General features: G+C 44.4%; 1 protein-coding gene across 1 annotated transcript in view; it reads left to right on the top strand.

Annotated features, from left to right (window-relative positions):
* The window catches only part of Iars2 (isoleucyl-tRNA synthetase 2, mitochondrial), a 40,933-nt gene that overhangs the window by 6,338 nt on the left and 13,726 nt on the right, over nucleotides 1-20,869 (top strand). Inside the window, exons 5-14 of the mRNA XM_052201135.1 lie at nucleotides 137-186; nucleotides 447-556; nucleotides 638-728; nucleotides 1,008-1,123; nucleotides 2,476-2,645; nucleotides 5,713-5,803; nucleotides 6,388-6,539; nucleotides 8,070-8,230; nucleotides 17,258-17,360; nucleotides 17,979-18,072. Coding sequence (XP_052057095.1) covers nucleotides 137-186; nucleotides 447-556; nucleotides 638-728; nucleotides 1,008-1,123; nucleotides 2,476-2,645; nucleotides 5,713-5,803; nucleotides 6,388-6,539; nucleotides 8,070-8,230; nucleotides 17,258-17,360; nucleotides 17,979-18,072 — 1,138 coding nt within the window. The remainder of the gene's footprint in view (nucleotides 1-136; nucleotides 187-446; nucleotides 557-637; nucleotides 729-1,007; nucleotides 1,124-2,475; nucleotides 2,646-5,712; nucleotides 5,804-6,387; nucleotides 6,540-8,069; nucleotides 8,231-17,257; nucleotides 17,361-17,978; nucleotides 18,073-20,869) is intronic.

Genomic DNA, 20,869 nt, shown 5'->3' with positions numbered 1-20,869 from the left:
AAAGGCCATGGAGTGCTGCTCACAGTTGGTCCCCGAAGGAGGCGTGTTCCCAATTAGGATTCCCTCTTCCCAAGTATGTATAGGTTTGTATCAAGTTGACAAAAAACAACAAATATCCTGTCTTTGTCTTTTACAGGGCTTGGTTTATCGCTCTTACAAGCCAGTGTATTGGTCTCCCTCATCAAGGTATGTATGCTTTGTGGGGGTTTTTTTTGTCTTTTTTTTTTTCAAGACAGGGTTTCTCTGTGTAGCCCTGGCTGTCCAGGAACTCACTTGGTAGACCAGGCTGGCCTTGAACTCAGAAATCCACCTGCCTCTGCCTCCCAAGTGCTGGGATTAAAGGCGTGCGCCCTCACTGCCTGGCTGTGTGTATGCTTTGTTAATTAAAAGGTTGGAAACCTTTGTGAAGCTTCCACATGTGTATGTATGACATCTCAAAATTCTAGGACTGCGTTGGCTGAAGCAGAACTTGAGTACAACACTGAGCATGTCAGTCGGTCCATATATGTGAGATTCCCTCTGCTGAAACCTCCTCCAAAGTTGGAATCTCTTACAGGTAGGTTTAGCTGGAGCTCGGTTTTGGTGATGTTCTGGAGTTATGGTCCTTGCTAATATAGTCACAACTTTATTTCCACAGATGCCTCATCCTCTGTTAGCGTCTTAGTCTGGACCACCCAGCCTTGGACAATTCCTGCCAATCAGGCAGTTTGCTACATGCCAGAGGCAAAGTACGTAGTGCGTCATGCCGTTTTATGTTATCCATAAATAGGATTCATGTTAAATTTATTCCACTCTCATGACCCTGTTAAAATGTGGTGCATTGTCATTTAGTGGCATTGCTGTGGCTTTCCCTACACTCTAGAGACAGCCTCAGCAGGCCTTCAGCTGCTTCTGAAAGTGAAACACATATGAAGCACTTGGTAAACTTGTCTCTGACCAAAGTAATGTCATTTAACTGTGCCTTGTCTCTTTCCATCATGGATGGCTTGCCCTGACGTCATCTTCAGGTATGTCGTGGTGAAATGTTCTGCTTCTGGGCACTTCTACCTCCTGGCTGAAGATAAAATATCACCTGTTGCATCTGCCTTGGATACAACATTTGATGTTATTGCAACATTTTCAGGTGAGAATTTATAGACACTGTCCAGCTGTCAGTTATTAAAATATTGGGTTGATTGGCATTTAGGGGTTTCTTGGATATTATCCCTTGTGAATTAAAACAGATATGGCATCTGTGTTTCTAGGAGGAGAAATAATGAAGTATATGTTGTTTGTTTGTCTGTGACAGAGTCTTACCATATAGACCAGGCTGGCCTCAAACTAACTCATAAAATCTGCCTGCCTCTGCTTCTCAAGTGCTGGGATTAAAGGTATGGGCTACCATGCCTGGTGTCAAAGATAATGCTTTTATCGGAAGTTATGAGTAATAATTTGGTGACTAGTTTTACATAACTGTGGAAGTCTGGGGATATTTAAAATTAATCGTGATTCGGAGAGATGATAATGTCTTTCAAATTGTTGAAAAGCAACCTTATAGTAAATATAGTTTAAAAAATAGACTGACCCTGGAACTAAAGAAGCAAGCCCTCTTCCATGCACGAGTTCAGGTGAGATAAACTTGCAGCCCTGTAAGAACAAAAAGGGGTTATGTAAGAGGCACGAGGGGAGCTGGGGTTTCCATGGACAACAGGGAAGCTAGAGACCTGCTCTGGGCTTTTTTTTTTTATTATTTTTGAAAGTTTGGATGCATGCCTTATTCATGCTAAGCAGTGAGTTTGCCCCCAGCTCCTTTTTATCTTTGTTTGGAGACAGGACCTTGTTAAGTTTTCTCGGACTCAGTCTGATTATGAATTTGCTATAATAGGCAACATGGCAATATTTTAAATTATTTATAGTGAGGCAGTATTACGCCTAACTGCTCCAAGATCGTCCCAGTGCTGTCCTAACAGTGGTGCTCTCAGCTGAGTTGTAACTGCCTGCGTTCTATAGATTACCAGGCCTCGTAACTCAGGGAGGCCAGTTCTGAGTCCAGCCAGTCTCCTACTGTGTTTCATTCTGTTAGCGATCTGAGCTCAGGGGCAGAGCACTTGCCTCAAGTGCCAGGCCTGGGGTTTCATCCCCAGACCAAGGAAATAAAGGTGCTGGCTGCCTGTATGTGTGCACAGCGGTTACCATAGCGACCGAGAGATGGAAGCAGTGGATTAGGTATTTAAGGTCGTCTCCAGCTGCCTGGTGAGTTTGAGATGAACCTGAGCTCTGCAAGATTTTATCTCACTGAAAGAAAAAGAAAGAAAAAAAAAAAAAGGATGTGACTTACATTGCCAAGCTTAAGAAGATAGAACTATCAAATAGAACAACTCCGTAAAATAACTGGGGATTGCTCCCAGGCAGGAGACATGAGAGGGAAGCTCTGCAGTCAGCCGAGGCCCCAGCCCTTCACAGAGAACACTTGGTAATGGCTTCCTTGACTCGCAGGTGTGGATCTGGAAGGTGGCACTTGCAGTCACCCTTTACGTCCTGATAAAGTGGCTCCTCTTTTGCCTGCCACTCATGTGACTATGGCCAAAGGAACAGGGCTGGTCCACACAGCCCCAGCTCACGGTATGGAAGATTACAGCGTAGCATCTCAGCACAGCCTCCCTATGGTACTGGTCTTCTTTCTTCCTTTTAATTATTCTCCTTGCAAAATGAAAACGAATGCTCCTAACTAACATCTTTATGTCTTGGTAATAACAACTTTTGTCATCATAGTTAAGTTGTGAAATGATTACATTTATACAACATCTTAAAACGTTATTAGGGGCTAGAGAGATGGCTCTGTGGTTAAGAGCACTGACTGCTCTCCCAGAGGTCCTGAGTTCAAATCCCAGCAACCACATGGTGTCTCACAACCATCTGTAGTGAGATCTGATGCCCTCTTCGGGTGTGTCTGAAGATAGTGATAGTGTACTCATATATGTAAAATAAATAAATCTTGAAAAAAAAAACGTTATTAATCCATACTAAATTAGGAAAGATTTCCCAGAACTAGCCCTGAAGTGTATCCACTGACATGAAGGCACTTTTTAAACACACAGTGTTGTATCGTGCGCCCCTTACTGTACTTTGCAGATGTGCATTTACTAGTCAGAGGTTTGGGGCAAACCGGTGTTGAGCAAGTCCAGCACTGTGTTTTTTAAATTATTTTTACTTATTATATGTGTGTGGATTTTTTGCCTGAGTGTATGCTTATGTACCACATGTGTGCCTGGTACCCATGTGTAGCCTGTGTTGGATCTCCTAGAACTGCAGTTTCAGATGACTGTGACCCAGCACCATTTCTCCAACAGCTCAGATGATCCTTAACAGTTTTTAGAAAAAAGCGTATTTTTGTAATTGAGGTAGATAGATTTTTCAGAACCCACTGCTCATGCACACTTAGTAGCCTATAGTGGCTGAGGCCCAATTGTCGTTTGCACCAGGAAGCAGAATAATTGATGTGACTGCTCTGCTTGCCTGTTGATTTCCTGCCATTCACATTTTTTCACAGCAGTCTCAAACCAAACTAGTATAATTGTCCTCATGCTGAGTCACCTAACACGTTATCGCTGTATACACAGCACAGCTGTCCTCATACTGAGTCACAGAACACATTATAGCTGTGTACACAGCACAGCTGTCCTCACACTGAGTCACATAACACGTTATAGCTGTGTACACAGCACAGCTGTCCTCACGCTGAGTTACAGAACACGTTATAGCTGTGTACACAGCACAGCTGTCCTCACGCTGAGTTACAGAACACGTTATAGCTGTGTACACAGCACAGCTGTCCTCACGCTGAGTTACAGAACACGTTATAGCTGTGTACACAGCACAGCTGTCCTCACACTGAGTTACAGAACACGTTATAGCTGTGTACACAGCACAGCTGTCCTCACGCTGAGTCACCTAACATGTTATAGCTGTGTGCACAGCACAGCTGTCCTCACGCTGAGGCACCTAACACGGTATAGCTGTGTACACAGCACAGCTGTCCTCACGCTGAGTCACCTAACATGTTATAGCTGTGTACACAGCACAGCTGTCCTCACTCTGAGTCACCTAACACGTTATAGCTGTGTTCACAGCACAGCTGTCCTCACGCTGAGTTACAGAACACATTATAGCTGTGTACACAGCACAGCTGTCCTCACGCTGAGGCACCTAACATGGTATAGCTGTGTACACAGCACAGCTGTCCTCACGCTGAGTCACCTAACACGTTATAGCTGTGTTCACAGCACAGCTGTCCTCACGCTGAGTTACAGAACACATTATAGCTGTGTACACAGCACAGCTGTCCTCATGCTGAGTCACAGAACACATTATAGCTGTGTACACAGCACAGCTGTCCTCACACTGAGTCACAGAACATGTTATAGCTGTGTACACAGCACAGCTGTCCTCATGCTGAGTCATGGAACACATTATAGCTGTGTACACAGCACAGCTGTCCTCACGCCGAGTCACGGAACACGTTATAGCTGTGTACACAGCACAGCTGTCCTCACACTGAGTCACAGAACATGCTATAGCTGTGTACACAGCACAGCTGTCCTCACGCTGAGTTACAGAACACATTATAGCTGCGTACACAGCACAGTTGTCCTCATGCTGAGTCACAGAACATATTATAGCTGTGTACACAGCACAGCTGTCCTCACACTGAGTCACAGAACATGTTATAGCTGTGTACACAGCACAGCTGTCCTTACACTGAGTCACAGAGCACATTATAGCTGTGTACACAGCACAGCTGTCCTTACACTGAGTCACAGAGCACATTATAGCTGTGTATACAGCACAGCTGTCCTCATGCTGAGTCACAGAACATGTTATAGCTGTGTACACAGCACATCTGTCCTCACACTGAGTCACAGAACGTGTTATAGCTGTGTACACAGCACATCTGTCCTCACACTGAGTCACAGAACGTGTTATAGCTGTGTACACAGCACATCTGTCCTCACACTGAGTCACAGAACGTGTTATAGCTGTGTACACAGCACATCTGTCCTCACGCTGAGTCACAGAACGTGTTATAGCTGTGTACACAGCACAGCTGTTCTCACGCTGAGTCACGGAACACATTGCTTTCACCCTCCAAATAATGGCAAGTGGTTTTCATTGAGCTATCGGAGGGACGGCTAAGCTTTGCCTTTTATAAACTCCTGAGCTCCTTTTCCACACTGCCCTTAGCAACTTTAACCATTTGGTTAAGGGGGATGCAAGAAAAGAGGGGTGTGCGGCCAGTGATCTCTAGAGGACAGAGACCACTTTAAGAGTGTTTTTAAATAAACTTGTATTTCCCAGTGTTAAACTGTACATATGTGCTTTAATGACACATTTTGTCTATGGTGCTTTCAATATAAAAAATTTAGGAATTTTTTTTTTATTGGTTTTTTGAGACAGGGTTTTTCTGTGTAGCCCTGACTATCCTGGAACTCACTCTGTAGACCAGGCTGGCCTCGAACTCAGAAATCCACTTGCTTCTGCCTCCCAAGTGCTGGGATTAAAGGCATGCGCCACCACCTCCAGGCAGGACTTTTTATTGACAGGAAGAACTATCCAAGTTTTTAAAGTAGAGAAAAGGTAGACTATATTGAGATGCTTTAAATAAGTTGTTTTACTGTGGATTGCTATAAGATAACTTGTCTCTATGCTTTAAATGTTCAAAATGGTGCACTGTAGGACTGTTTAGTGGATGAAGGTGGAATGTTCACCGATGCTGCAGGCCCTGAACTTCAGAACAAGGCTGTACTTAAAGAAGGAACAGATGTGGGTAGGTGTCACCTGTTGATAAGGGGCCAGTAAACCACCTCAGTAACCCAGGATGTTTCTGCTAGAAATCAACAGCAGGACCCCTGGTTGCTTTATCCTTCCAGTCAGAACAAACCTCATTTGGTTAGTCATGGTTCAAAATGAAGCTTTGATCTACCATATTTTGTTTCAAAGCTGTTCTAAGTGTTTATGCAAATCAAGCTAGTCGTGGGAAGAGTGTTTCTTGGTTGGGAGGTGTTACAGAGATAATCAGCATATTGCTTTTGTCAGGATAGAGGCCAAGCTTGGGTAGGTACTGCCTGTGACTTGTACCTTCCCACTTGTTCAGTGAGCTTTGTAAACAGCTCATGAAGCAGAGCCTGTGCTTGGCCTGCTTTTCTGTCTGCATGGAGTGAGGCATGGAGCAGTTGGAGTCTGTTCAGGTCTCATGGAGTTGGTGCCTCTGCCCCCTTCACATTAGGCCTGGCATGGTGCGCCTCTCACTGGCACCTCTGCCCAGGTCCAGTTCTTCCCAGAAGCCTCAAGTGCCGTGAATTTGTTAAGAATACCTTTAAATTATTTTTAATGGGAATTTTTTTTTTTAAGTTATAAAGATGCTTCAGGCTACCAAGAATGTGTTGAAAGAAGAGAACATTGTGCACAGCTATCCCTATGACTGGAGAACTAAGAAACCGGTGCTGATTCGAGCCAGCAAGCAGTGGTTTGTGAATATCACAGATATCAAGGCTACAGCTAAGGTAGGGCTGGTTATTACCACCATAAGGTGTGTGTGTGTTTGTGTGGTGTGTCAGTTTGTGTGTGTGTATCTGTGTGTGTGTATCTCTCTGTGTGTGTCTGTGTGCATCTCTGTGTGTATGTGTGTGTGTGTGTGTGTGTGTGTGTGTGTGTGTATGTGTCTGTGTCTGTGTCTGTGTGGGGGCTGAAGGAGTGAATATTTATAATTTTTTATTAGGATTTATTTTCCAAAAATTGTATGCTCTTAGGCCTGAAAAGGTCTCGTACTTGATTCTTCCATGTATGCATGTGTAGAAAGAAGGCTGCAGGAGGCTGAGTAGGTCCCCAGGCCACTCTGTGTCCAGTGTTGTAGATGTAGCCCAGGCTGGAGCATCTGCAGTGGAGCTGTGTGACCTCCTAGGACCTCAGCTCTGTACCCCTCCATCCAGTCCAAGGCAGTGACGTCTGCCAAAGGGAGCAAGTTGGCTTCCACATCAGTGGCTGCCACCACACAATACGTATTTAGTGGAATGTTTTATATCCCCTGTTGCCTTGAAATTAAGACTGCCAAAAAGAAGGAAGCAAAACAGAATTCTGGTCCATTTAAAAATTGTTTTGGGGCTGAAGAAATGGCTCAGTGGTTTAGAGCTGTTCTTGTTTAGTTCTCAGCACCCTCTCCAGGCTTCTCATATAACGTATATGTATATGCCTATATATGCCTATAACCCTAGCTGTGGGGGTTCTGATACCTCCTTCTGTCCTCTCCAGGCTTTGTATGCACATGCGCGCACACACACACACACACACACACACACACACATTTTTTAAAAATGTTGTCATGAGTTAACTAATTTTATAGTTGGTGTTGCAAACATTTAGCATGTTTTCAAGCTCTTTCGTTTAATTCAGTTGACAATGTATATATTTTTACATGCATCAATGGATATTTTGAAAATAGCTTTATTCTATTGAATGACAGAGTTCAAACACATTTATTAGTCAGGCTGAATACACAGATGTTTTGCTCACAGCTCGTATCTGAAGTAGTAATGTAACTAGCCTGCTTGATAACTAGGGTCCTTGTCAGAGCTCTGCAGAAGTCTGTGTTTCTGCACATGTGTAAAGTGGGAGTGCCGCATGTAGTATTTTTGGTTTGTTTGTTTGTTTTTCATTCCAATGCAAGATATGTCATATTTTTTGATGTTTGCATATATTTGGGGGGATAAGACCTCATTATATACCACTTGCTGGCAGGAACTCACTTTGTAGAGCAGGCTAGCCTCAAAAGTTTGGCAGGCCCCCTCTCTTAGCCTGCCTAGCTAGCCTAACTAGTGTGTCAGAGTGTGTATGCCCATCTGTCTGCTCTTGACAGAGGTGAAATCTGGTTTTTTGGCCACACTTGGAAGTCTTCCTTTTTGGGTATTTGCCTGTGGTGGAGGAGGAGCTATGAACGGTACAGGCACTCTCGGAATGGAGACCAGGATTAGGGAATGTTAGCATGGCTCTTTAAAATGCGTCTGCTTCTCCCGCTTGACCTGATAAATGAATTGCAGGAGTTGCTAAAGACAGTAAAGTTCATTCCTGGAGCGGCGCTGAATGGCATGACCGACATGCTGGACCGACGGCCGTACTGGTGCATATCGCGGCAGAGGGTCTGGGGTGTTCCAATTCCTGTGTTTTACCATAAGACAAAGGATGAGCATTTGATCAACAGGTAATCCTTTTCTGATTTTTATTGTTTAAGATAGCGTTATGTTTCCTTGAAAGAATGGTGTTTACCATTAAGAATCCCTTGTTACTGTGCATTTGCTCCCTGGCTTTGAGATGGCCTTTCATGATGAAGTCATCGCCACTCTTTCTGTCTCACCATGGAGAACTGGCCACTCTGGTACAGTCTCACACTCACAGCAGTCCTCCTGCCTCAGCCTCCCTAGTGCTGGGGTTCCAGCTCTCCTGGAAAGTCTTACTGTTGCTGGGCTGGGTGATCCAGTCGAGAGCTAGACTGAGACAGGAACATGAATCTAAGGCTAAGTCAGCAGCATGGGGGAGAACGAGGCATTCAGGAGGCTGATGTGCCCTCTGCCTCGTGATGATCTATCTGATCACGCTGTTGGGGTTTGCAGTTTCTGGGTTGTTGTTGCTGGTTTTGTTGTGCTCTCTCTGTCTCTCTCTTTCTCTGTTTCTGTCTCTCTCTCTCTTTCTCTGTCTCTGTTTCTGTCTCTCTCTCTCTCTCTCTCTCTCTCTCTCTCTCTCTCTCTTTTTCACATGTGCATGCACTGAGATTAAAGCCTGTGCTACCACACCCAGCCCCTAGTTGCTGTTTTGATAGAGGTGGCAAGGGGACTGCTAATCATCATTTCTGTTAGAATTCACTCTAGATTTTCATTTCCTAAGACTGCTTTGACTTATTTTGGTTAATGAGATTTTACTAAATTATGCTCTAGCATCAGTGACATTGGCTGAGTGTTGATTTTGCTAGTCGAGGATCTAGTCAGCAGTTTCCAGGGGCAGAGGCAATAAGCGATAGGTTGTTTAAGAGACTGTAGGCCAGGCTAGGCAGCTCTTCCTGGGGATTCCTTGGCATTGCTGAGATGGTTTGGTTTTCACTGTTGCCATGATTGTGTGCTCTTAATAGTCTCTTACTGAGTGTATGGATTTTAAAAGTTTTAGGAAATGTTGATTTAAGTTGTGTTTTTTTTTTAAGTCATGTATGATCACATAAGGGATAGGCTTGTTGTTATTTTTAATAAATTTGTGCTGGGAATTATATCAAGGCCCTGTACATTCCTGACCACTGACCTGCATTCTAAGCTGAGGGCAGGGAAGAGTGCTCTGCAGGAATCAGGGTGGCTGTCTGTATATACAGGGCATGTGCGTGCGTAGGTGTATGTGTGCGTGGGAACCACACGGCTAGTTTCAGGGCTGTGAGAGGGATAGAAAGGCAGTCACTAAGAACTGGCTGGGACAGCCTGAGGGAATCTAGAGTGCCACACTGAGCACTTTAAGAAGTCTGTTTCAGGATAAACATGTACAGGCTACATTTGTAAGACTATTTGAGTATTGTTACAGTTTAGAGTTGACTCTGCTCCAGTATGTGTGGTTCTTATAGAACTCAAGAGTTTTTTCAGTTATATTCCAGTACTATCTTAATACATCTGTTGAGAATGAAATGATTATAGTTGAGATAAATTCACACAAGTAAACTTAAAAGCCAGTAGTTTCTCAGTCCTCAGTTGTCAGAATACAAAAGTCTCTGAGGGCATTGCCTTGATGTGATTGAGCTAGGATGAGTATATGTTATTAAAGTTAAAAAGTGAAACAAATTTTGCTTTTATTTGTTTCATGTGTAGGGAATGATTGAATCTAGACCCTCTCAGATGTTAATACACTGTATCACTGGGCTGCAGCCCAGACTTCAGCAGCTCACGTTCCACTGAGCTGCCCCCCCAGACTTCAGCAACACACACTTTGCCACTGAGCTGCACCCCCAGACTCCAACAGACTGGTGGAACTGACAATTACTTTAAAAGTAAAAAACGTATACAGATTGAGCAGTCGGTGAGAGGAAATAGATGTCAGCTTTGTCACACACACAGAGACACACATCTGCTCAGCATTATCTCATTTTATTTTGTCAACACGTTTTGCTGCTATGCTACAGACTCTCCTGGGATCTGCTGCACATTGCTCAAAGGGTGTTAGTCGATGCCTGGCTTTTTGGTAGCAGTGGCATACAGAATATTGGCCTACAGAATGACAGACATAGGCAGCCACACGGTCTGTCAAATCATAGGTCATTTTCCTGTAAACCGTTCATGACGAGAGCTCCAGAGCCTTCCAGGGTTGGGTCCTTCTGGTGACATAGCACTTGAATTCTTTCCGAATCAAATGACAATCAAGTATCCACTCAGAAATGTGTGTCCTTCCTCTCCCGTGTTTGTAGCAGGGTGGAGGCCCTCAAAAGTAACAGTAGCTCCACTGGAATCCTGCACAGTCCACATGGAGTTGCTGTTACACCTGATGGCTCCGTCAGTCTGCCGGATGGCTCCTTCTGCTTTAGAACACTAGTCACTCAGTGTGTATGTGTCTGAGGATTGAGCCTGGAGTTTGGGGCATCCCAGGCAAGTACTCTACAATAGACTCCGGAGCTAGCCCCAGCCCTCTGGCTCCTCCTGGTGTGTGAGTAGGTGGTGGGAATGGTGGCAGTTTAGGACAAGCCCCAGCCTGGACCTTGCAGTCCTGCCTCAGGCTCCTGGGAGCTGGGTTCCGGGTGAGCACCACCGGCCTGGATCTTCTGCTTCCTGGATGAAAGTCTGTGAGTTGCCTCTAAACATACTTACTTGTTTTCCAAAGAAAACCTTGGGTTACTCATGTCCTAGATGAGTTTAAAGACTGAAAGAATTTAAACTCTGAACTCAAAATTCTGACATGTTAATTTCATTTATAGTTTATATTTGCTTCTTTTCCTTAAGAACCTTTAATGTTTAATATCATTGTTCATTTTCTCAATCTGTAATATAATCCCCGTATAATTTAGGTGAAAATCTAATCCCTGGTTAATAAAAACAAGTAGTTTTTAACATAAAATGCATAAACTTTAGACACATCGGCCACCTAGAGAAGACAGGAAGGTGTCAATGGCGTTTCTTTCCTTATCATAGACGGATGTTGTTGCCGGCGGTGTTGATTTACACGCTGCAGCTCGGAGCCAGCTTCTGGAAACCTGTAGACTTTATGTCCGCTAAGTAAAGAAAGCATCCTAAATCCTTACCTGCTGCCTTTACAGCCTGGTACCGGCCTGCGTGGAGAGCAGGCTCTTCCTTCTGGAGCGCCACTGTGTTCTTTGTCACATTTAGTGAACAGACAGGAACACCTAGCCTCTCACCTCGTCCTTTCCCCGTCGCCTCCAGCAGAGGTCTGTCCTGTGCCTTTGCTTATAAAGAGAGAAGAGAGGCCGAGGGGACAGCAGGCTGCTCTTACCTGGAAGTCCTGACTGCTTCCTGCTTCCCAGCTAAATAGCGCATGCTGCTGATAGCAGCGCACGGTGATTGGCTGCTGTTGGAGCTGCCCCACCGTGGGTTTTCCCTCATGGATACCGAAGCAGGAACATGGAATGCGTGATAGATAAGCCTCTGAGTTGAGGTCAAAGTTCTATTATGGTCTGACTTATTGCTCTATGAAATACAGCATTAAAATGGAAACAGACTACAGGGTGATAAGTGGTTTCACTCACTTTTATCAACAGTAATTTATACTGGTCTTTAGGTCATAAGTCAACTGTGTGCTGAAGTATAGGATATTACTAATAAAGAGAATTCTTGAATTTGCAAGGACAGACCTTGAGAAATTCTTTTACAGTATTTGAAAGCATGACCTCAGTTTGATTATAAAAATTCCACTTGTAAGTATTTATTGGAATGAAAAAGACTAATGAATTCGTACACAGGTATGCATATAAGGTGTCCAGTTTAGCCGTGTGTCCAGGAACTTATTGATACACAAAAGAAGATAGAGCTAGGAATAGAGCTCAGTGGAAAGCACTTGCTTAGCATGCACGAAGCCATAGGTTCAAAGCCCAACATCATAACACACACAGTTGGGGTTTAAATCATGTACCAAGGAATGGTCACACAGACATTTAAGGCCATAGCTTTGCTCATAGTGGCTGCCTTGTTTCCACACTGTGAAAATCCACTGACCAGAACATGTCCAACATTTGGCTCTTTTGAGGTGGTTGATTTTGTTTTTTTGTTTTGTTTTGGTGGGAAACCAGTCTCCTTACTGAGCTGTGTTCCTACCCCTGAATTTTCCTGAGACACAGACCCTTGTCTGTGACAAGACTCTTGTCTGTGGACAGCTCTACTTTCCACAAGGTTGGTGACCCTCCAGTTTGTCTCCTGAGTATGGGACTCTGGTTCACGCAAAGTGCAGACAGCAAGACGAATCGGCTCTTCTGTGATAGCCGTGCTGTGCACTTGAGCTTCAATGAGAAGGCTTTTGTAATCTACCTTTAAAAAGTAAATTTCAGTTTTAAAATTCAATTAATCAAATTTTTACTGAAAAGGTTGCATATATTTGGTACATACACCATGTCCTCTCACAACACAGGTGTGCTGTAGTGGGGTGCACTTGCTTGGTTCCCTTAACTCTCTAACGCTCCAGATGATTGGGTTTCCTCTTAAAATGTGAGCATTTTGTCTGTATAGAATCTCAGGATAGACCTGGCTGCAGCGCAGGAGGCTTAGCAAGGAACAGTTGGTGTTCTTCCCAGGGGGTGGGAGGTGGGAGGGAGGGCCGTCCCAGTCCGTGCAGCTCCTTTGGGTGCACTGAAAACATTTCTCTCTCTCTCTCTCTCTCTCTCTCTCTCTCTCTCTCTCTCTCTCTCTCTCTCTCTCTCTTTGGAAAACATTTTTTTCTTTAGATTCTTAAGAACAAATCTGGGCTATTTTCTTGGTATCATATATATAGTTTAATTTGCCAATTTTTTTGAAACAAGTATGTCATATAAGTGTGCATGTGTATATGTACGCATGTATGCATGTGGTTGCGGTCCTAGGCCATGCTCATGCTATCAGTGTTCTCCGCTGATCTCCACACACACCTGCCTGGTCAGGCTTTGTAGCTCACTGTGCTCTCCGTCCTCCTGCTGCCTCTTCCTGACTCGCTGAGGTGACAGTCACACCGTGGTGCTTGAAGCAGGCTTGGTTGTTTGTTGGCCTTATTTTTTGAGACAGCGTTTCCCCTTCCCTGGCTGACCTGGAACTTCCTCTGTAGACCAGGCTGGCCTCAAAGGTGTACACCCCCATTCCCCACCCTACTCCATCCCTCCCATCCCCCATCCCCGCCCCACCCCAGCTTTGAGGCTGGGTTTTTTTTTTTTTTTTTAAGAATTACTGCATGTTGTTTTTCATTTGTTGATATTACAGTTGCAGTTCTGAGATTCATAAAAATATTACTAAAGTAAAAAAAAAAAAAGAACCAAACAAGCTCTCTTTCTCATTGATTGCTAGACCTTAGATATTTAAAATAAGGATTTCATCATCTTAAATGAACTGCTGTAAAAATGTAAGATTACTTAGTAGTAGGGCGGTAGAGGCAGGAGGAAGCAGGACAGGCCTACTCTATAGAGTTACATTGCAAAAAAGGGGGCACTGGAAAAAATTAAATAAAGCATGATTGTATTTCTTCTGTTAAGACATTGTTATATGTGTAAGTGAATTATTAATATTTTTTATAAAGAAATGTTGCAGTTAAAGGGAACTTTATTCAGATACGTAACGTATTTAGCTCAGGGTTTCATAGTTACTTAATAACATAGATATTTAAAACCAAACATCTTCCTTTGATTTATAGACTTAGCAAGGTACTTTTATATAGCTAAATAAACACTAAGTTATAATTTTAAAGTATTGTTGAGTTATCTGATACTTATTTAAAGATAAGGAAAATAGTTCATTGAAGTTGAATTTGTTGTTGTGGGATAGATGTGGACTATGTCATGTAAGGCTTCCCATTTTTCTTTAGTTATTAAGATGCAGAAAAATAAAATGTCTGTAATCTTCTTTTTATACCCTTTCTAAAATACCATATTTTCCTCTTGCTGTTAGCCAGTAAGCCAGATAGAGTCTGCTCTTTGAACTCTGTGCCTGCTCTGCCAACACACTAATCTCCCGAGACGCCCTTCTTTGCGGCCTCCAACCTTGGTTCACGCCCGTCCTCTCTCTGCCTGTGCACTCAGGGCCCGTTACCACTGCTTGGCAACTCTAGGAAAGAGGGTGTAAGTTCATCGTGGTGTATGTGAGCAAGGGGACACACAACAAGGAAAACAACTCTCGCCTGAGAGGGTGACCTACCTCCAAGGCCTAGTTCCAGACTTGTCATTAATTTAGACTGAGTTCAGAAATCTTGAGACACAAATCAGCCAGCTCCTGAGAGTTCCTATTCCCAGAACTTCTGAGTGTACAGTGCTGTTCTTTTATTGATAATGCTAATATGAAATTCAAACAGTTTATTTTTACTTCTGTATTATGTTTACCTGTTTATTCTGAACACATTGAAAACTTTTAATTTCTTGCCTAAATTTGACAATCTAATGGTAACATAAAAGGCTGATGCTTATCTCCTGATGCTTCTCTTTTTAAGGGAAAAGTAGGTGCGTAATTGGTGTGAACAGCATATCTGCTGTCTATAATGTGTATATCTGAATGTATTCTGCTGGGGTTTCTGTTGTTGTTCTTTGGGATATTAGGTTTCTTCAGATTTTTCTATTACCGCATGTTCATATTTTCTTAACTGATAAAGTGTTCTGTGCACACTATATAAAAACTAATGTATAACCAAGAATTATTGTCTTACAACTAGTTACCTATTGCGTAAAGTTTTTATGGTCACCTAGGGAAAGCTTATCTTCACTGTTAAAGTCCATCTAAAGTGAATGTCCTAGCAGTTGGGACTTGTGCCAATTTTATATTTTTATATTCATGTTATATGTAAATTCTTGGACATTTTGGTAGCATTATGCATTCAGTCAATCTTTTATAAAGTATCACTTTAATATATACATATATGTATGTATGTATATATGTATATATATTTGAACTAGCCTCACTTGGTAGACTAGACTGTCCTTGAATTCACAGAAACCTGCCTCCATTTGCCTCCTTAGTCCTGGAATTAAAGGTGTGTGCCGTTATGCCTCTGCTTCCTTTCTAAGGGTGATTTTGCTCTCTGTGGGTGCATGTATACATGTGTGTCACAGGCATGCCTGGTGCTCACAGGAGAGGGCATTGCACCTCCTAGAACTGGAATTTGGTTGTGAACTAACTGCCTTGAGCAGCAAGCGCTCTTCGCCACAGAGTCAGCTCTCCCGTTCCCACTTTAGTCTTTAGTGAGGTGTCTCAGATTCCAGGTCATAGCGGTGTTAATTTATATTACCTACTTGATTTGCATGCCTTTGCAGTTTTTACAAACAGCTTCATTGATCCGTGACATAGCAGAGCTGGAAAATTGGAATATTTGATTCTGCAGTGTGATTAACATCTGCTGGTACAGATCTGCACCTCGACTTCTCCCTGTTCACTGCTCGCCCATTCCCAGTCACTCTGGTGGATCTGCAGCCACTTGTGCTGGTAATGGAGTATAGAGAGGCGACTGTTTGAAAGCTAGGCTTTGCTGTGTATTTTAATCTTTAAGTAATACTATGGACGACGCTGAAGAGCTGGTTCACTGAGAGTGCTTGCTGCTCCTCCAAGGACAGAACTTGATTCGCACATAGCACCTTCATCAGGTGGCTCTCAACTGCTTGCAACGCCAGCTCCAGGGGCCCAGTGGCAGCCAGTCTCCAAGAATATCCACACAAATACAGTAGACAACACACATGAACACATAAAAATACAAGTAGAAATAAATAAATCCTAAATCTTAAATCCTAATGTAGGCATATGACTTCAGAACCAACACAGAACCATTCAAATTTATCTCAAAGACTCAGGCTGAATTCTTCTGGTTTTTAGAGTCAGGGTTTTTCTGTGTAGCCCTGGATGTCCTGGAACTCACAATGTAGACCAGGCTGGCCTGGAACTCAGTTGGATTAATATACCACTAGTGCCCAGCCTGACTTCTCACATACATATTAGTTATATGTTAAAATGGCAGGTGCTACCGTGGGCACTTCATTTCCTACATCAGTATTTGTCAAGTCTCTTGGTGATGTGCTGCTGCTTGTGTTTTCCATATGAGAACCCAGAAGTGCAGAGAGGCCCAGGGCCTTGCCTGGAGTCACTTGGTGAGTCAGTAATTAAGTTACCACTTGTTGCACCGAAAACTGTGGGGTCTATGCTGCTCATGTTGTGTGTGCTAAACAGGACACAGCTCCAGGAGGCCCCGGTATCAGCAGCAGAATAAGTATTACTACTGGACAACACTGGACAGGAGGATGGTGAGCCACAGGCCAGCCTCAGCTACATAGCTAGACAGCCTCACAAAAAACAAGGGCTGGATTGTAACTCAGTGCTAGAAGTGTCTAGAGCACGTGTGGGCCCTGAGTTTGATCCGTAGCACTACCGAATAGTAAATACCTAGTTCCATTAGGGTCTTGTCTATCTTGTCACCTGCTCTAGTACATCGAGCACCTGGGGATTGTGTTTTAGACACTGGAGCTGCTGATTGGTGTTTGAGCAGGTTGGTTGGGTTGATTCTCAAGTCTTGGCCTTGTGAGGGGGTCAGGTGTGAGCCTCCCTGTGTGCTTTCAGTGTCTTGTGGAGTGTGGGCTGTCTCTTGTACCAGGGGATCGACTAAGTCATGGCCAGAGAGGAGGGGGCCTTGAAAGTTTCTGAGAGAGATGTTGAATGACAGCAGTTACAGGAATGCTTCTGCTGGAGTGGGGGTCGTCGGCTTCTCTGTGAGAATGGGGTGTGGGTCTTCTCAGTGGGGTGGGGTCGGTGTTGAGTAGCTGGTGCTGAGACAGTGAGGTACACTGAGAGCCAGGTAGAACCGACAGGATGTGTCAGCTTGATTTGGCAGGAAATGAGGACAGAGTTCCTGGATAGGAGCCGACACGGGAGGTGAGGAGAGCACTGTTTCCTGTTAGGGACAAATATGATCAAGACGATCTTGTTTGTACTGAATTTACAATGATGGCATCAGTCAAGTAAGCCATTTCCGATTCTGCTGAAGTTGGAGAACTAATAACTGACAAATGTTTGTCACCTAATGCATTGCTGATCCTACCTCTATCCAACAGCCAAACCACCGAGCACATTATTAAACTCGTAGAGCAGCATGGCAGCGATGTGTGGTGGACCCTCCCCGCGGAGCAGCTTCTCCCAGCGGAAGCTGTAGCTCAGGTCAGTGTGAGCGACTCTTGGAGATAAAGCTGACTCTTTAAAGCAATTGAACTGGGAGAATTAGAGGCAGATGCAGTTTAGAAGAATGTTTTGTCTTGCAGTCAAAACATAATTTGTAACCCAGCAGTGGAAAGGGGGCATTTGTAACCTCACCGGTGGGGCCAACGCTGTTTGGGCTCTTATGTGACTAAGCAGATGGTACCATGAGAAAAGTCCCTCCTGTTGGAACAGCAGGGCTGTGTGGGTCTGACACAGTGATCCCTGTTGGTGTTTCTGTCACCATCTTACTGATTGTTGTTACATGAAGGGCCATGCCACACGTGTGCCCGTTCACCTTCAGTGCTATGGGGGGGGGGGGGGGTTGTTCAACTGTGTTTCTCTGTGTAGCTTCAGCTGTCCTGGAACTCACTCTGTAGACCAGGCTGGCCTCGAACTCAGAAATCTGCCTGCCTCTGCCTCCCAAGTGCTGGGATTACAGGCATGCACCACTACCACCGGGCTAGTGTTTATTTTTTAAATGTGTATTTAATGACTGTATTTCGCCTTCTTTAAACTTCTGAAAATTTGCTGTGTATGGTGTGGCCTCTGTGGGTCAACTCTCTTCTGCTTTCCTCTTAGGCTGGTGGTCCTGATGCTTTGGAATACGTGCCAGGGCAGGATATTTTGGACATCTGGTTTGACAGTGGAACTTCATGGTCTTGTGTTCTTCAAGGTAATTATTTTATCTTTTTCTTTTCTTTTCATTTTGTTTGGTTTTCAAATCAGGATCTCTGTGTAACAGCCCTGACTACCTGGAACTCACTTTGTAGACCAGGCTAGCCTTGAATTCAGAGATCTGCCTGCCTCCTGCCTCCTGCTTCCTGGGTGCTGGGTGCTGGGATTAAATGCATATACCACCACACCCAGCTCAATTTCCTTTTTTTTTTTAATTTTTCTTTTTGGTTTTTCGAGACAAGGTTTCTCTGTGTAGCCCTGGCTGTACTGGAACTCACTCTGTAGACCAGGCTGGCCTGTAACTCAGAAATCCACCTGCCTCTGCTTCCCAAGTGCTGGGATTACAGGTGTGCACCACCACGCCTGGCTTCAATTTCTTTTTTTAAGATACATTTTTAGTGAGTGTGTCTGTGTGTGTGTGTGTGTGTGTGTGTGTGTGTGTGTATGTATGTATGTATGTTGGTATGTGCATGTGAGTGTAAGTGCCCATGCAAGTGAGAGGGTACTGACTCTCCTGGAGCTGGAGTGACAGGCAGTTACCCGATATAGGTGTTAGAAACTGGCTTCTGGTCATCTGGAAAAGCAGCAAGAGTTGTAAGCATTGAGCCGCGTAGCTAGCTGCTCTTTCAGGTGGTCTCTGACATTAGATTATAAGCCAGTTATGTCTGCGGGCTGCCAAGATGGCTTAGCGGGGAGAGGCGCTTGTCAGACAAGCCTGGTTACCTTAGCTTGCTCTCCTGGAGCTCACACAGAGGCAGAAGGAGACTGCTGTCTCTGGAGACTTGTCCTCTGAGGGACACATGCACAACACCAGTAATAGTTATGAAAACATAGAGCTGTTAACTTAGCTGTTAACTTGTTATCGGGTCCACTTAGACCCAACATAATGCAAACACCAGGACAATGCAGATGACAGATAATTTATTGTAATCAAGCCAGTGCTGTTCAATCAGGGTTCAGAACAAACTTGGGAGCTGAACTGCAACCTCGAGTCACAATGTTACAGAGCTTTTAAACTTGTATACCACAAGCATCTGTGCCAAGTTATATTTTTTTCACCAGTCGGGATTTAGGGATAGGGGATTTCCTCATGTGGTTGAGGTACGTCAGTTAGTACGGAATATAAATTTACCATCCAGTTGGACCCCGTTTGTTCTTTTTGGTTGGGAGCAGTCATTGTTCTTTGGGGAGCAAAAGATGAATATCAGAAACTGGTCAGCTCCCCTAGGGCCTGGGATCTAGGACTTAGTCCCCCCGTGATTAAAATGGAGTCTAGAAACAAAATGGCAGCACTTAGGACAAGTTTCTTTTGCTTGTGCCCGACAGGTTGTTTTTTGTTTCTTTGGAACAGTGTCTTAGTTAGGGTTTCTGGTGTGAAGAAATGCTATGACTATGGTGACACTTAGAAAAGGAAGCATTTAACTGGGCTGGCTTACAGTCTCAGAGTTCGGTCCCTTATCAGCACGCAGGCAGACATGGTGCTGGAGAGGTAGCTGAGAACTACATCCTGATTATTGACTGAGAGAGAATCTGCCTGGCATGTGCTTTGGAACCCTCAACGTCCCCCTCCTCCCCAGTTATACACTTTCTCCAATGTGGCCACACCTCCTAATCCTTCTAATCCCAGCAAGAGTTCTACTGGTGACTGTGAAGGCCGTTCTTACTCAGTCCACCACAGGCTGCTACAGGTCAGTTCTGGAAAGGCCTGGGATTTCTCAACATGCTTTTTTTTTTTTTTTTGAGGTAAAATTTTATTTAGAACTATACTACTTAAGATTAGAGTAGGAACCTTTAACCAACTGCTGGTCTGTGCCTGTGATTCCAGCACTTGGTAGGCTGAGGCAGGAGAATCGTGACGTTGAGGATTGCCTGGGCTACCTAGGACACCTTGTCTCTAAAATCCCAACAAAAAGGTAGTTTTGTTTTTGTTTTTGTTTCTTCCCTCTTTGTCAGCAGTGCCTTCTCTTTGGCCTGTTTGGCAGCCCCGAGCTGAGCCGCAGCTTGGAAGCCATGGACTTAACCTGACCCCCTCACTTCTCACAAGAGGCCGAGCTAGAGCCAGGACAGTGGTCCCGTGGTTACTAGTGTCAGAGTGCACGTGCGGCCCTCTGCTTTCCTGTGCCTTTCCCTCTGCCCGAGTGTGCCTTCTTAACTCCAGCTCTGCAGACATTCCTTACTTTTCCATTAGCCAAGTTTTTGACTCGTTGCTGAAGAGACAGGGAGAGTCAGAAGGGAGCAGGAGAGGCAGCTGCACAGGAGCTTGTGCAGACGTGTGCAGAGGAGCCGTCCTAGAGGATGCCGAAGAAAGAGGTAGATGAGCTGAGAGACGAGTGAGGAATCAGGAGTGGGCCGCAGACAGCCCTCGCATCCCACCACGTCGGCTGGGAACTCTGAAAGGAGAGCTGGGGCAGCCGCTCCTCTGCAGCCAGCCAGCTCTGCACCAGGACTTCAGGCTTCGTGTGGGATAGGGTGTGTGTGACCCGGGGCCTGAAGTGGGGGCTGTGGTGGGAGGGCCATAGCAGGTAGATGGGTTCTTCATTTGGACCTTTCCGTGTAGGCAGTTTGAAAGTCAAATGTATATATTCATGCTTCCAGATGAAGATGTATACTGGCTAAATGTTCATTTAAATTAACCTTTGTAATTTGTTTTTTATATTATTTTCTAATTCCATTTCCTGGCATTATTAAGGTTTAGGCACTTTGTTCTCCTACATTCATTCAGTATAGGCGAGCAGCCCTGCTTATTGAAGAAGCAGGAAGAAGCATTTTGTGCTGGCACATTGTGGACAGAGGCC

Source organism: Apodemus sylvaticus, chromosome 12 (assembly GCF_947179515.1).
Source record: "Apodemus sylvaticus chromosome 12, mApoSyl1.1, whole genome shotgun sequence".
NCBI classification, from domain to species: Eukaryota; Metazoa; Chordata; class Mammalia; order Rodentia; family Muridae; genus Apodemus; species Apodemus sylvaticus.
Note: the sequence above shows the minus strand (reverse complement) of the source record. Positions and strands in the feature narration are given on the sequence as shown.